The sequence below is a fragment of the Priapulus caudatus genome, unplaced genomic scaffold (genome assembly GCF_000485595.1).
Source record: "Priapulus caudatus unplaced genomic scaffold, Priapulus_caudatus-5.0.1 Scaffold745, whole genome shotgun sequence".
NCBI classification, from domain to species: domain Eukaryota; kingdom Metazoa; phylum Priapulida; class Priapulimorpha; order Priapulimorphida; family Priapulidae; genus Priapulus; species Priapulus caudatus.
In genome coordinates this window covers 123,985-136,738 of record NW_014577806.1, presented here as the reverse complement: position 1 = coordinate 136,738, position 12,754 = coordinate 123,985, and the positions used below count along the sequence as shown (strand labels likewise).

At 46.2% G+C, this 12,754-nt stretch overlaps 1 protein-coding gene across 1 annotated transcript; it reads right to left on the bottom strand.

The window, feature by feature from the left end:
- Positions 1–3,978: 3,978 nt before the first annotated feature.
- On the bottom strand, positions 3,979–12,748 carry LOC106813250 (vasodilator-stimulated phosphoprotein-like). Its single transcript, XM_014817339.1, has 6 exons — positions 12,671–12,748; positions 12,214–12,366; positions 11,837–11,882; positions 11,324–11,426; positions 6,395–6,546; positions 3,979–5,870 (listed from the first exon to the last, which is right to left on the bottom strand). Exons 1-6 carry the CDS (start codon positions 12,707–12,709, stop codon positions 5,845–5,847), a joined length of 519 nt encoding a protein of 172 aa, XP_014672825.1. The 5' UTR covers positions 12,710–12,748; the 3' UTR covers positions 3,979–5,844.
- Between the last annotated feature and the right edge of the window lie 6 nt (positions 12,749–12,754).

Genomic DNA, 12,754 nt, shown 5'->3' with positions numbered 1-12,754 from the left:
ACAGAGTACTAATTTATGTAATGGCGATTATTTAAAACAGATGCCCGACAAATAATTGCAAAGAAAGGCTCTACATATTTCAGTAAAGAGTAGCAAGTGGTAGGATAAAAGAGTGGCATGAATCACTGGTTGCGGCGGTGGGAATCTCCGCAGTAAGTAGATGTAAATAAACTAGAGCAGTAGAGCAGTATAGTAGAGTACAGTACAACAGTAGAACAGTATAGTAGAGTAGAGTAGTGCAGTAGAGCAGTACAGCAGTAGAGTAGAGTAGAGTACAGAGTATTAGAGCAGTATAGTAGAGTAGAAGTACACGTGCAGTAGAGCAGCAAGTAGAATTCAGTAGAGTGTTGTGTAGAAGTTGTTGTTGTCGAGACCTTGACCCTGACCTTGACGCGTGGCCTCGACCAACCCATTCTAGTACAATCTTTCCACGGCTTGAGTTTCAAGCTATGGCCTTGGCTTCAAGGCCAATTTAGCAAATTTTCCAATTCTTAATTCCGTGCCTTAGGAGTTCAAGCATGGCCTTGGGCCTCAAGGCCATTATCAATTTTCCAATTTTATAAAATTTCTTATCATAACTAGGCCAAGGCATAGCCTTGAGCTCAAGCCATATGCACTTGAGCCATTTCAAATGTTACATCAACGCGATTAAAAGTCATGTCAAGTTGTTTATATTTCGCCTAACAACACACGGAAAATCTTACGCTTAGTAATCGACAAGATTTGAACCCACGGGATTAATTGGCTACCAGCCCAGCCGATACGCTAGCACCCAAACTACAATGCTGATATTTTCAGAACAAATCTATTGTTAAATTTACTAAACAATAATAAAATATTTCGAAAGTTACCTCACAAGAATTGAACTCGGACAACACGTCCTAATTCCAACATGTTACGTCACATACCTAAACTTACAAGTTCTTAGAGGTTCAGGATTCTGATGTGTGTGTACGTTTTGCGTAAGAACAAGAAAAGTCAACAAAGAATTTGTCAGATTTAATGAACGAGCATAGAAAATACTTGTACCGTTCTTTTCGTGCAAACCATTTTATGTTTGATAGAGCGCGCTATTATTTATTATTATTTATACTATAACAATAATAATTATTTATAATACAGATCGTTCGATCTAATTAATTTCGAAGCAATATCCCTGTCAAACATTGGATTCACACAGGTAAAATATTGGTAACTTGCCTCTGATTTCTGCTTGTCCCAAACTACGGATAGATATGGCCAAATAAATTTTAAAGAAAAACCACCATTACTTGCGTATACGCATTACTTGTCGTAATTGGGCTAGAACTAACCGCACTAAGAAAAAGATCATGTTGAGAGCAAGGTGTACTCGCGAAACGCGGACATGTTATAATTATACGAAGTTATTTTAAATGTAAAACTGCGCATAAGTTTTTTAGCCACACACGTACGCACACCTTATCCCCAGTAAGAAAAAGAACGCGTGGAATTACATTAATAGTAATCAGACGTAATATTATATAACGCACGGTATTTACATCCGAACCCCCTTATCGTAACATAGAAATAGAGCGGCTATTTAATATCAAACAAGCAACAATTGCATGAGCACACTAACCTTTGAAGCATAGGTAAAAAAAACGAAACGGAGGCGCAAAGATAAAAAAATGCATAAATGCGATTAACAACAATGGCGGTAGAGTGATTAATTACGCGGAAATAACGGCAGCTATGTTCTCCCCTGGCAACATGGTTGGCCCGTGACCTCGCACTGCTGGCAATGATTCACGGAGGCCTACACACGATCCTAATGCGAGACACGACTCCGGCGACCAGCAACGCAGCATTTTTTTCTCAGAATTAAAACTAAATCCCATCTCAATTAAATTATGATTTGGCCAGTGTGCGTGTGTGTGTGCGTATGTGTAGCGTCGCGCGTGGCGTGCGTAGCGTGCGCTGCGTGCGTGAAATTGTGTGCGTGTTGTATGTGGTCATGTGAACGACGGCATGGTGTGCGTGAGTGTCCGCGTGGTGGCGAGCGTGCGTGGGTGTCGTGTGTGTGGTGTCGTGTGTGCGTGGTGTGCGAGCGTGCGTGGGTGTCGTGTGTGCGTGGTGTCGTGTGTTCGGGGCGGTGAGTGCGCGCCGCCGTGTGTGTATGTGAGCGCTAGTTCATTATAACGTAACACACGACGCACACAATTCGATAGTCTACCCCCCCTAGCCGCCGAAATAAGCACAACCCATTGTTCCGTCTCGCACGTCGCAACACAACTCACGCATAACGACTTACCTCCTACTCACCATGTTATACCTTTATATCACTTCACAGCCGTCATGAGAGCCAGACGTAGACGCAGCTACTAGGCAGAAGTGGAGTGGAACCAGCAACCAGGGCAAGCAGTAGAATCACTCTAACACTCGCTATACCTACCACACCCAGCTGATCTGATCTGCATGAACTAATAATAGTTGTTAGTAACATATATTAGATATGCAGATGTAGTAGGAACAATAACAGTCACAAAAACACCGTTGTACTTTGCTTAATCTGAAAGTACTATAATATTACAAAGTGAGTGGGCTGACACCTTGAAAAGAATAGAATTCTCCTCCACTCGCTACAAACAGAACGCAAGTAACGACAGGCAGTAGTAAGATTCACGTCTAAGCACTCTCTATGACCAGATCAATGGTTAATGTAAGCTTACAGTAATCAGTGAAGGAGCTTACACGAGCAAGTGCAGCAGTAAGCAAACGGCAGCGGTGCCGTGAGAGTGAACATAACGATAAGCGAGTCGAGGCCATTGAAGTAGACCACACAAAACTCTCATCAATGCATCGTCGGTCGTCATCATCGATCACCCACCGTCGTCGTCGGTCGTCGTCGTCGTCGTCCGTCGTCGTCGTCGTCGTCGTCATCTCACATCAATCATCATCATCCATCGATCAATCATTCTATCATCGCATCAACTCATCATGATCCATCATGCATCTACTGTTGGAAATTTTAATCCGCTGCACGGGGAAATTCGCGGATCGGTAATACAAAAGCAACGGCCTGCGTGAGTGGGTGTGTTTACGTTCCCACTACTGAGGCTAGCGTATTAACCGAACACAGAGCATATCGCTGATGCGTTAATGCCCGAGCGTGCGTGGTGTCGTGCGTGCGTGGTGTGCGCGCGTGCGTGGTTTCGTGTGTATAACGTAACACACACGCACACAATTCGATAGTCTATGGCGAAATAGCACAACCCATTGTTCCCTCTCCACGTCCAACACAACTTACCATAACCTCACTCTCCTACTCACCGTGTTAACCTTTATATTCACTCCACCCGTCATGAGGCCAGACCGTAGACCGCTACTAGCGAATGCAGTGGAACCAAACCAGGCAGTAGTAGAATCACTCTACACTCGCTACCTACGCACACCCACTGATCTCTCATGAACTATATATTGTTAGTACATATATAGATATCAGTGTTAGTAGGAACAAGTAACAGGTCACACCGTTGTACTGCTTATCTGAAAGTACTATAATATTAGCAAAGTGAGTGGGCTGACACTTGAAAAGGAATAGATTCTCCTTCCACTCGCTACAAACAGAACGCAGTACCACAGCAGTAGTAGGTAGTAGTAGTAGATTCACTCTACACTCTCTATGACCAGATCATGGTTAATGTGAAGCTACAGTAACAGTGAGAGAACTTCACGAGCAAGCAGCAGTAGCAAACGCAGCGGTCGTAGAGTGAACATACGATAAGCGAGTCGAGCCATTGGAAGTAGACCACACAAAAACTCTCATCATCATCGTCGTCGTCATCATCATCATCACCACCGTCGTCGTCATCATCATCATCACCACCACCGTCATCATCATCATCATCATCATCATCATCATCATCATCATCATCGTCATCATCATCATCATCATCGTCATCATCATCATCATCATCATCATCATCATCATCATCATCGTCATCGTCATCATCTTCATCATCTTACTGTTGGAATTTTAATCGCGCACGAAATTCGCGATCGTAATAACAAGAGCAACGCTGCGTGAAGTGGTGTGTTACGTTAACACTGCTGAGCTAGCGTATTAACCGACACGAGCATACGCTGATGCGTTACCATGACAACACAACAGACATCTTACAAAAAGCCGAGAAATTGTAACGGCCCGCGCGTGCGCATGCGCGGAGCAGCGTTCTACGACTACGTCAGGAGTAAATAATAGGTAAATATTATTAGTTTTATTAATAATAATAGCGATGTTATTATTTACTCCCAATTACATGAAAATCACAGTCCGGTAGAATCGATCGATTGTTGGTCAAGCATAATGATGTCTCAACACATCGCCACCTCTCTTGCTATACACACGCACCCTTCATTTGGGATGAAGAAATTACTAGAACACAGCTACACTAGTTACTACTGGCAACACGCCGCAGTGAGAAAGCTATCGGAACGCGTCTGGCATTCCAGTTTGCAAGATGCTTTCGTTTCGTACCTACAGATGGCACCAGATGCCACGTGTTTTTACCCATTGGGACGTATAGAGGCAGGTCTATGAATTCAGCATTACCTGTTGCGCATTGAAGAGACGCGAGATGTACACAATAATGCGTTAATTAAACATAACAAATGGCGACTTTGCCCTCAGTAATCAGAATGCATGTTCTACTGTCTCCGGCCATACGCAGAAATACTGGTTCGACAGGTGGTGCCCCCTACAGCCCCCGCCTGACATAATTAACTTACCCTATTTAGTCCCAGACAGCATATTACAGTCAGCACTGAACTTGACAATATGACATTTGTAATGATGGATAATGATAACACAGGCAAACCTGCATATAAGGGCCATTTAAGGGAAAGCCTAAAAGATTTTCTTTATAGACAGGTGACCGTTCTATAGAGGTGCCTGCTAACACAGGTTTGACTGTAAAGAGAATCACCTATTCCGGCTTATACCCTGGATGCCTTGCTTCATTACTAGATCACGCGAGGAGTAATACTGTGTTAGTGTGTGAGCGTATGTGCGTGTGTGTGTGTGTGTGTGCGTGTGTGCGTGTGTGTGTGTGTGTGTGTGTGTGTGTGTGTGTGTGTGTGTGAGAGAGTGTGTGTGTAGGTGTTTGTGTCTGTGTTTGTGTCAATAACGTCCAAATGCGATACGAGCCTTATAACAATTACTCATCACAAATCGTGACACAATGCACACGCGAACACTCTCTCGCTCTCTCGCGCGCACGTTAGTGCACTGCCGCAAAACTATCGCAAAAACGTGATATACCAGCGATTTTAGGCACTTTGTACAAAAATCGACCGCAGTGCCCACTCGTCATTATCAACATTATTTACAGTGATACAACTGTGAATGCTGCGTCCCCGCCTGCGCGTACACCCCGCCGCCAAATTATATGCATGCATTCGCGACTGAACGGTCGGCATTTCGTTCGCCCTCACACACACTAATCGTTGCACGCAATCATAAACGTGATCAAGCGTTTGCATTCTGGTAAATTAAGGAGAGAAACGGTGAAGGAGTCAGTTACGGTAAGGCGTTGCCGGACTAACGGCGAAGCGGTCAGACTAACACCGCCCGCTACGAACGTATGACCTCGACGACGCACGAGGATTCGCGTGCACGCGCGCCGGTGAGAAATCATACGCTCACCCGATCTCACACGTCCTTCCTTACATCGTGGGAGACTGATAGCTGCGACGTGACGAGTTGAAAGCTGCAGTGTTGCTACTAGGCGGCAGTGTCGTCGGAGACAACCCCGGAGATAGCCGACGTTCGAGCGGACTGTGTGCGTGGCTCCACCTGGCGGCGAACGACGTTGTGGCACGATTTTATCGCTTACCCATCTCCTTGATTGCTGCAAGAAAGAGCGTCAGAGTCTCGAAATGCTTTCCTTTGCCAAGACATTGATGTACATGCATGCGGGCAAGCAAGCATCCATTCCTTCCTTACTTCGGCGACTATCCCTTACTACAAATCACTACAGAAGATGCAGTGCAAATTTACGTGGAGGATTGTGGGTATGTGTGTGCGCGTGCCATACGGATCTCTCGTTGCGTGTAGTTTATCCCAAACTATAGCATCTAGTGAACTACTCATTGTTATGTTTCTAGTTGCACATGTGTGCAGACGAGTGCAGAAAGGCTGCAGACGCAGAACATATGAAATGGCACATGAATGATCCCATAAACGCATACATTTAAGTAGAGGTAATTATGATGCCAATCTGTACACAGCCACCGAGGTAAACACACACTCGCACGCATGTACGCACGCACGCATGCACGTATGCACGCATGCACGTATGCACGCACGCACGCACGCACGCACGCACACACGCAGGTACGCACTTCACGTGACATCATCAGCAACCTTGTTCACCTTCAATGATCTCTAGCTTGACCTTCTGCATCTCGCGCCGCACCTCCTCCAGGATTTCCTGCTTGAGCTGCTCCAGATCCGGAGCCATGTCCCCGGGACCGTTCGATGTCAGGAGATCACAGGAGGAGCTAATGGCAGAGCCGACCTGGAATCTATGGAAGCAGACGAGCGTGAACGAGAGCGTCGTCGCGGCAACGTCGCACGCGGCCGCGGACACCTGGTACCCAGTCGTCGTAAACAGTCGACGAATCGCTTCAAACGTTGCGACGTTTTCGAGGTATGTTGTAAATATTTTTCTAAATTTTTGGGACAACGTTTCCCTGTACGGAGCGAAGGACTACACGATTAGAGCTGGGTGTCACACTGCCCACAATGTCAGTGTGTTTTCTACTAAAGTAGGTGTACGAATGGTAGGTCTAGAGCGAAATATCCGGACTCGGTATAGCAAAAGATCCTACTTATTATCCAGTGGAAGTGATGCAAGTGTAACTGAAATGATATGGAAGATGGAGCACTGGCCGCGCATAGAAGAGAAGCGAGCGCAAGGCAGAGGGAAAAGAAAAGATAACTTGGTGATCCATGCGCCATAATGCAGCCAGCGCACGATCCAAAGAAAAGACTAGGTGACAGAGAAGTGTTCCACCTCAGGGTGGCATGTTACGAACCGCGCGAGTATATATAGTCTATTTCACCGCAGCTGTCCCTTATTTCCCAGTCCGCTGCGCCTTGATGAACAGTCATAGTAGAGTCCACTAAGCATTTGCACCCTCGTTAACGATGTGTAATTTCGGAGTAAATAAGGCTACCGTGTTGTTGAAATGTATATTCGAATGAACAGCGGTAAAATTCGGTGCGATGCGGGCTGACAGTATTGTCTCCCCACTACGGCATTGCGGAGCACGACCTGTAGCAGCGGTAGACTGTAGACGGTATAAGGGGTAGAACGTAGACTGGTACGCTGCCAGTGTCGCTGCATATCTTATGGAGCTTGTGACAACGGGCTAGGAAACATTCTAGCGCTATTTTCACATTTGACATGGATTCTTCACCTCCTCAAGATAGATGAAATAGTTCTATATTTGTATTTTCATTTTCTCATAAGTGCACGAAATTTAACGAACTACAGCTTGTGATCTTCTATTTACATACCATATCGGATAAACACAAAAGTTTGCTTCAAACTGTTCGATACCGACAACTTAACCACATTTTTCGAGGCACCGCATAAATAGGGAGTCCGCTTCACGGACGGGGTATGTTTCACCGCACTATAAGGCCGAACGTCCAGAAGTATCTAAATTTAGTATTCGAAACATCCTAATTATCCCCAAACATCCTACTTAGTGACCAAAGATTATCCTGACAAGGTTAAATGAATGAGAATGAAATCATATGCTTACTTTTTAGCAGCTTTCGGAGATTCGCAAGCATTCAACGCAGGTGGCACGGTCTTCACCGCGGCTGCTGCCATTCTATTCTTCTTCCAAGATGTTTCTCTAGCTCTGGAAACACACAGAGACAACGCCGTTGCTATTGACTCGTCTGTTCGTTACAAGGCCGCATACGTAGCCATACGCCACCTCACAATCGACGTGTCGTAGTAAACAGCTAGAAGACACTAACTAGAAGCAGGGAACAAAAGCACGTTGTCACCGCAACTACGTTTGACACATAGTTTTGTTCGTTTTCCAGAGTTATTAATACGTTATTTTAAGTTGTATCACTATATTACTACACTGTTATTATTAGTATTATTGTTATTGACTATTATTATACTATCACACTTACTATGTTAACTATATATATAGGTATATCAAGGCAGTTTGGATTCACTCGAGCGAGTAACAGAAGCCTGGCTAGCAGAGATCGGTAGGTATATCACCCTGAGACTCACCAGCAGGTTGGCGTGGCCGATTCGTTCGGCCGACACTGAATCACCCTCCTGGGGAGTAAACACGCAGATAACGTCTAAGGATCATGTCGAAAATCGAAGCAAAATCACAGCCACCCAGGTTGGGTACACTATCTGCTGCACACCCCCTTTGTCACGACCGATCGTCCCTGCTTATAATACAAAGCATGTTGATAAGCCAACACTCACGAATTACTGAGTTAATTTACGCAATCAACTATGATGCGTTTTGTTTCTGGCCAGAGGAGCGGTTTCCAGCCGAGGCTATTCTATTAAAACTAGTCTGAAACAGCGGTACCTAAACTTGCTTGTTGGCACCCTCTGCGGGCCGTACATAGGCACCGCCACCCGCCCCATGTGGCGCCCCCCTGCAGGCACAGTACGTTTGTCGGCTCCACGCTGCTCCACTTGCTTGAGTCGGCTTGGCGTAGCGTCGCTTGCATCTTACTCATAAAGTTTCGCGCTGCTGCTAGCCGCGATCGGTGGTTTTGTCCTCCGTTACCTGCTGCCGCTGGCCTCCTCTCATCCTCCTCCTCCTTCACTCGCCTGCCCAGACAACATGGGGACGTCATGGTTACTCAGCATAACAAAACGGAACTCATCGTAGACGATTGTAAAATCATCGGTATGCGAAAATGATTTTAAAGAATCCATTATATAATGATTAACTAAACATTAGTAGAGCGATTTTGATTGTAGTATACCTGACAAATTTAATTTTCGTCAGACGATATAATGCGCACAAATAAGAAACTTCATATGCAGCAATTTAATATAGTAGTATAACATTATATTACATGATTAATTATTTATTATTTTAGGAAAATTGTAATGTAACACAAATTAAGTGTAGCACGTTCGTTTATTCACTTCACCTTCGCAGTCTTCTTCAGGAGGCTTGTCCCAGCAGCGAGCAATTAGCAAGCGGAGGCCACCTCCTGCCTCCTCTGCCTCCCCCTCCTCCTCCGGCATCAGCCCATCAATGCTTTGGAGCGGGGGGCGGCGGCGGAGGAGGAGGGGCGCCACTGGAGACGGTAGGTGCGCCCCCGCGGGCGGTGCAGGGCCGCAGGCGGGGCGCGGCGGCGCTGGAGGCGCCGGGGGCGGAAGGAGGTCGGCAATGCTGGTGTGCCTTGCAGGGGGGGGGGCTGAGGGGCAGGGGGAACTGGGAGGGTCGGACATGCTGGTGCGTGCACCGGGGCGGGTGCTGCGGGGGCGGGGAGTTGGGAGGGTCGGAATGCGGGGGCGAGGGGAGGCGAGGGAGCGGCAGGCAGAGTGGTCTGTACCGTCACCACACTCCTGAAATGAAAACAAACGACAAACTTCAATATCGCACGTTGTCACGAGACGTGCATTCGAAAAGACCGAGTAAAATCCACCCGGTACTCAATTCTGATTACGGTTAATATACTCTCATAAAAACTCTTGCCGAGTTTCAAACCCAACACCAAACACTGAAGGAAGACCTTCCTATCTTATCTTATTTATTCTTTATAATTATTAATATTTTTTTTATTCATTCTTCTTCTTCTTCTGTACCTTAATGCAATGCTAGATTCCTGTAGAAACTTTACAACAAAATTAACAGTTGGACATAACATACTAAGATTTCATCTTACTGGCTTTCATCTGCTCTGCAACACTTAATACTAATGCAGTAGAAGCAGATCCACAACCACTCAATAAATTTGTCACAATAGTTATTTCTTAACAATTTGTTTCAAACATTGCGCAGTATAGACGCTAGCATGTTGAATTAAGATGGGAAGCGGCATGGTCGTCTGCCGTTACTACCATTACCTTGACTTCTGTTCAGCCTTAAAGTCATCGTCTTCACTCCCTGCTGGTTCCGGTTGTTGGAACGGCAGACCTCCCGGAGGCACTGGTGGCGCCACCAACGGCCTGATGGTTGGAATTACTGAAAGTCAGAAACAATAGCAAAGCTGTCATCAAGAAATCGGGAAAAAAATCGGTAAAATGCGATTTTTAATTTATGCTATTCAATTCATTGCATTTAGCATCAACGCTACTCACCAGCTTCACACATGTGCACATAAGACGCGGCGAAAGATCTGTGACGCGCTCGTCGCACGACGCCGTTCGCACGCGCTAATAAACCGCCGCCGCGTCACCGCTGCGACCAATGAGGCGCGCTCGCACCCACCTCCCCCGCGCACCAACGTCAGGTTAATGACAGGGACACCAAGGCTCCCTCTAAGTGCCGGGGCCGACGCGCGCGCGGGAGAGAGATGCACATGTGAATCGTCTTCAAAATTGCAGATTAGCGAGATAGCGTCGATCGGCGGCGGCGAAACTTGAGGTCGTAGCGGGAGATGAAGTGCACGACGGCGGGCCCCGTCACTCCCCCCCCCCGCACGCTGCCACCGCCGCCTCCTCCCTGCACCCATCACCAGTCGCGCATGCACACACGACAGAACCTCCACTTAACGCGCGACCTTCCCCCCGTCGAATCGAGAGGCGACGGCATGAGATGTTCTCGCCTAACACCCCATGATTACTGGGGTGACGCGCCCGTGCGGAGAAGATTATATGACACACAGCACATTATGAACTATTACCGAGGCGAGAGAAAGAAAGAGGGAGAAGGGAAGAGAGAAAAGATGAGGGAGAGAGGGAGGATGAGAGTAAAGGTGGAAGGGAGAGAGAGAGAGGGAAAGACGGAGAGATGGGTGGATAAATGGGAAGGAGGAAGAGACGACGAGAGGAAGAGCGTAAAGAAGGAGCGAGGAAAAAAATGATGGAGAGGAGGGAGGGATGGGAAGGGATCGAGGAACAGAGAGAGGGGGACAGGCTGGAGAAACAAACATAGGAAAAGATCGGAAAGAAGTGAGAAACACAGAGAAACAGCAAAGAACGTGTTTCACTCACTATAAGGCGCGAACGTCCAGAAATATCCTAATTTAGTATTCAGAAACATCCTAATTATCCCAAGACATCCTGACTTAGTGAACAAAGATATTCTGACAAGTTAAATGAATGAGAATGAATCATATGCTTACTTTTTAGCAGCTTTCGGAGATTCCAAGCCATTCAACGCAGGTGGCACGGTCTTCACCGGGCTGCTGCCATTACTATTCTTCTTCCAAGATGGTTTCTCTAGCTCTGGAACACACAGAGACAACGCCGTTGCTATTGACTCGTCTGTTCGTTACAAGGCCGCATACGTAGCCATACGCCACCTCACAATCGACGTGTCAGTAGTAAACAGCTAGAAGACACTAACTAGAAGCAGGGAACGAAGCACGTTGTCACTGTAACTACGTTTACACATAGTTTTGTTCGTTTTCCAGGAGTTACTAATACGTTATTTTAAGTTGCTATCACTAATATTACTACCACTGTTATTATTAGTATTATTATTATTACTATTATTATTACTATCACTATCATTATTATTAATATGTTAACTATATATATAGGTATAGGTGCAATCAAGGCAGTTTTGTGATTCACTCACGAGTAACAGAACCTGGCTACAGAGATCGGTATGGGTATATCACCCTGTGACTCACCAGCAGGTGGCGTGGAAGATTCGTTCGGCGACACTGAATCACCCTCCTGGGGAGTAAACACGAGAACGTCTAAGCGATCATGTCGGAAAAATCGAGCAAAATCTACAGCCAAGGTTGGGTACACTATCTGCTGCACACCACCTTGTCAACCGATCGTCCCCTGCTTATATACATAAGCATGTTGATAACCAAACACTCAACGAATTACTGAGTTAATTTACCACACCTATGATCGTTTGCTTTCGGCAGAGGAGCGTTTCAGCCGAGGCTATTCTATTAAAACCTAGTCTGAACAGCGGTCACCTAAACTGCTTGTGGCACCCTCTGCACCGTACATGGCACCCCCGCCACGTGTGGCGCCCCCTGCAGGCACGTACGTTTGTCGGCTCCACCTGCTCCACTTGCTTGAGTCGCTTGCGTAGCGTCGCCTGCATCTCACTCATAAAGTTACCGCCGCTGCTGCCGCCGATCGGTGGTTTGCTCCCTCCGTTACCTGCTGCGCTGCCACCTCCTCCTCCTCCTTCACTCGCCTGCCAGACAACATGGGGACGTCATGGTTACTCAACATAACAAACGGAACTCATCGTAGACGATTGTAAATCAATCGTATCGAAAATATTTTATCCATTAATAATATTACTAAACTTGTAGAGCGATTTTGATTGTAGGTATCTGACAAATTTAATTTTCGTCAGACGATAAATGCGCACAAATAAAAACTTCATATATGCACATTTTATATAGTAGTATAACATTATTACTATTATTATTATTATTTTTTAGGAAAATTGTAATGTAAAACAATTAAGTGGTACACGTTATTTATTCACTCACCTTTCCAGTCTTCTTCAGAGGCTTTGCCCCGGCAAGCATAGCAGCGAGGCCACCCCCTCCTCCTACTCCTCCCCCTCCTCCTCC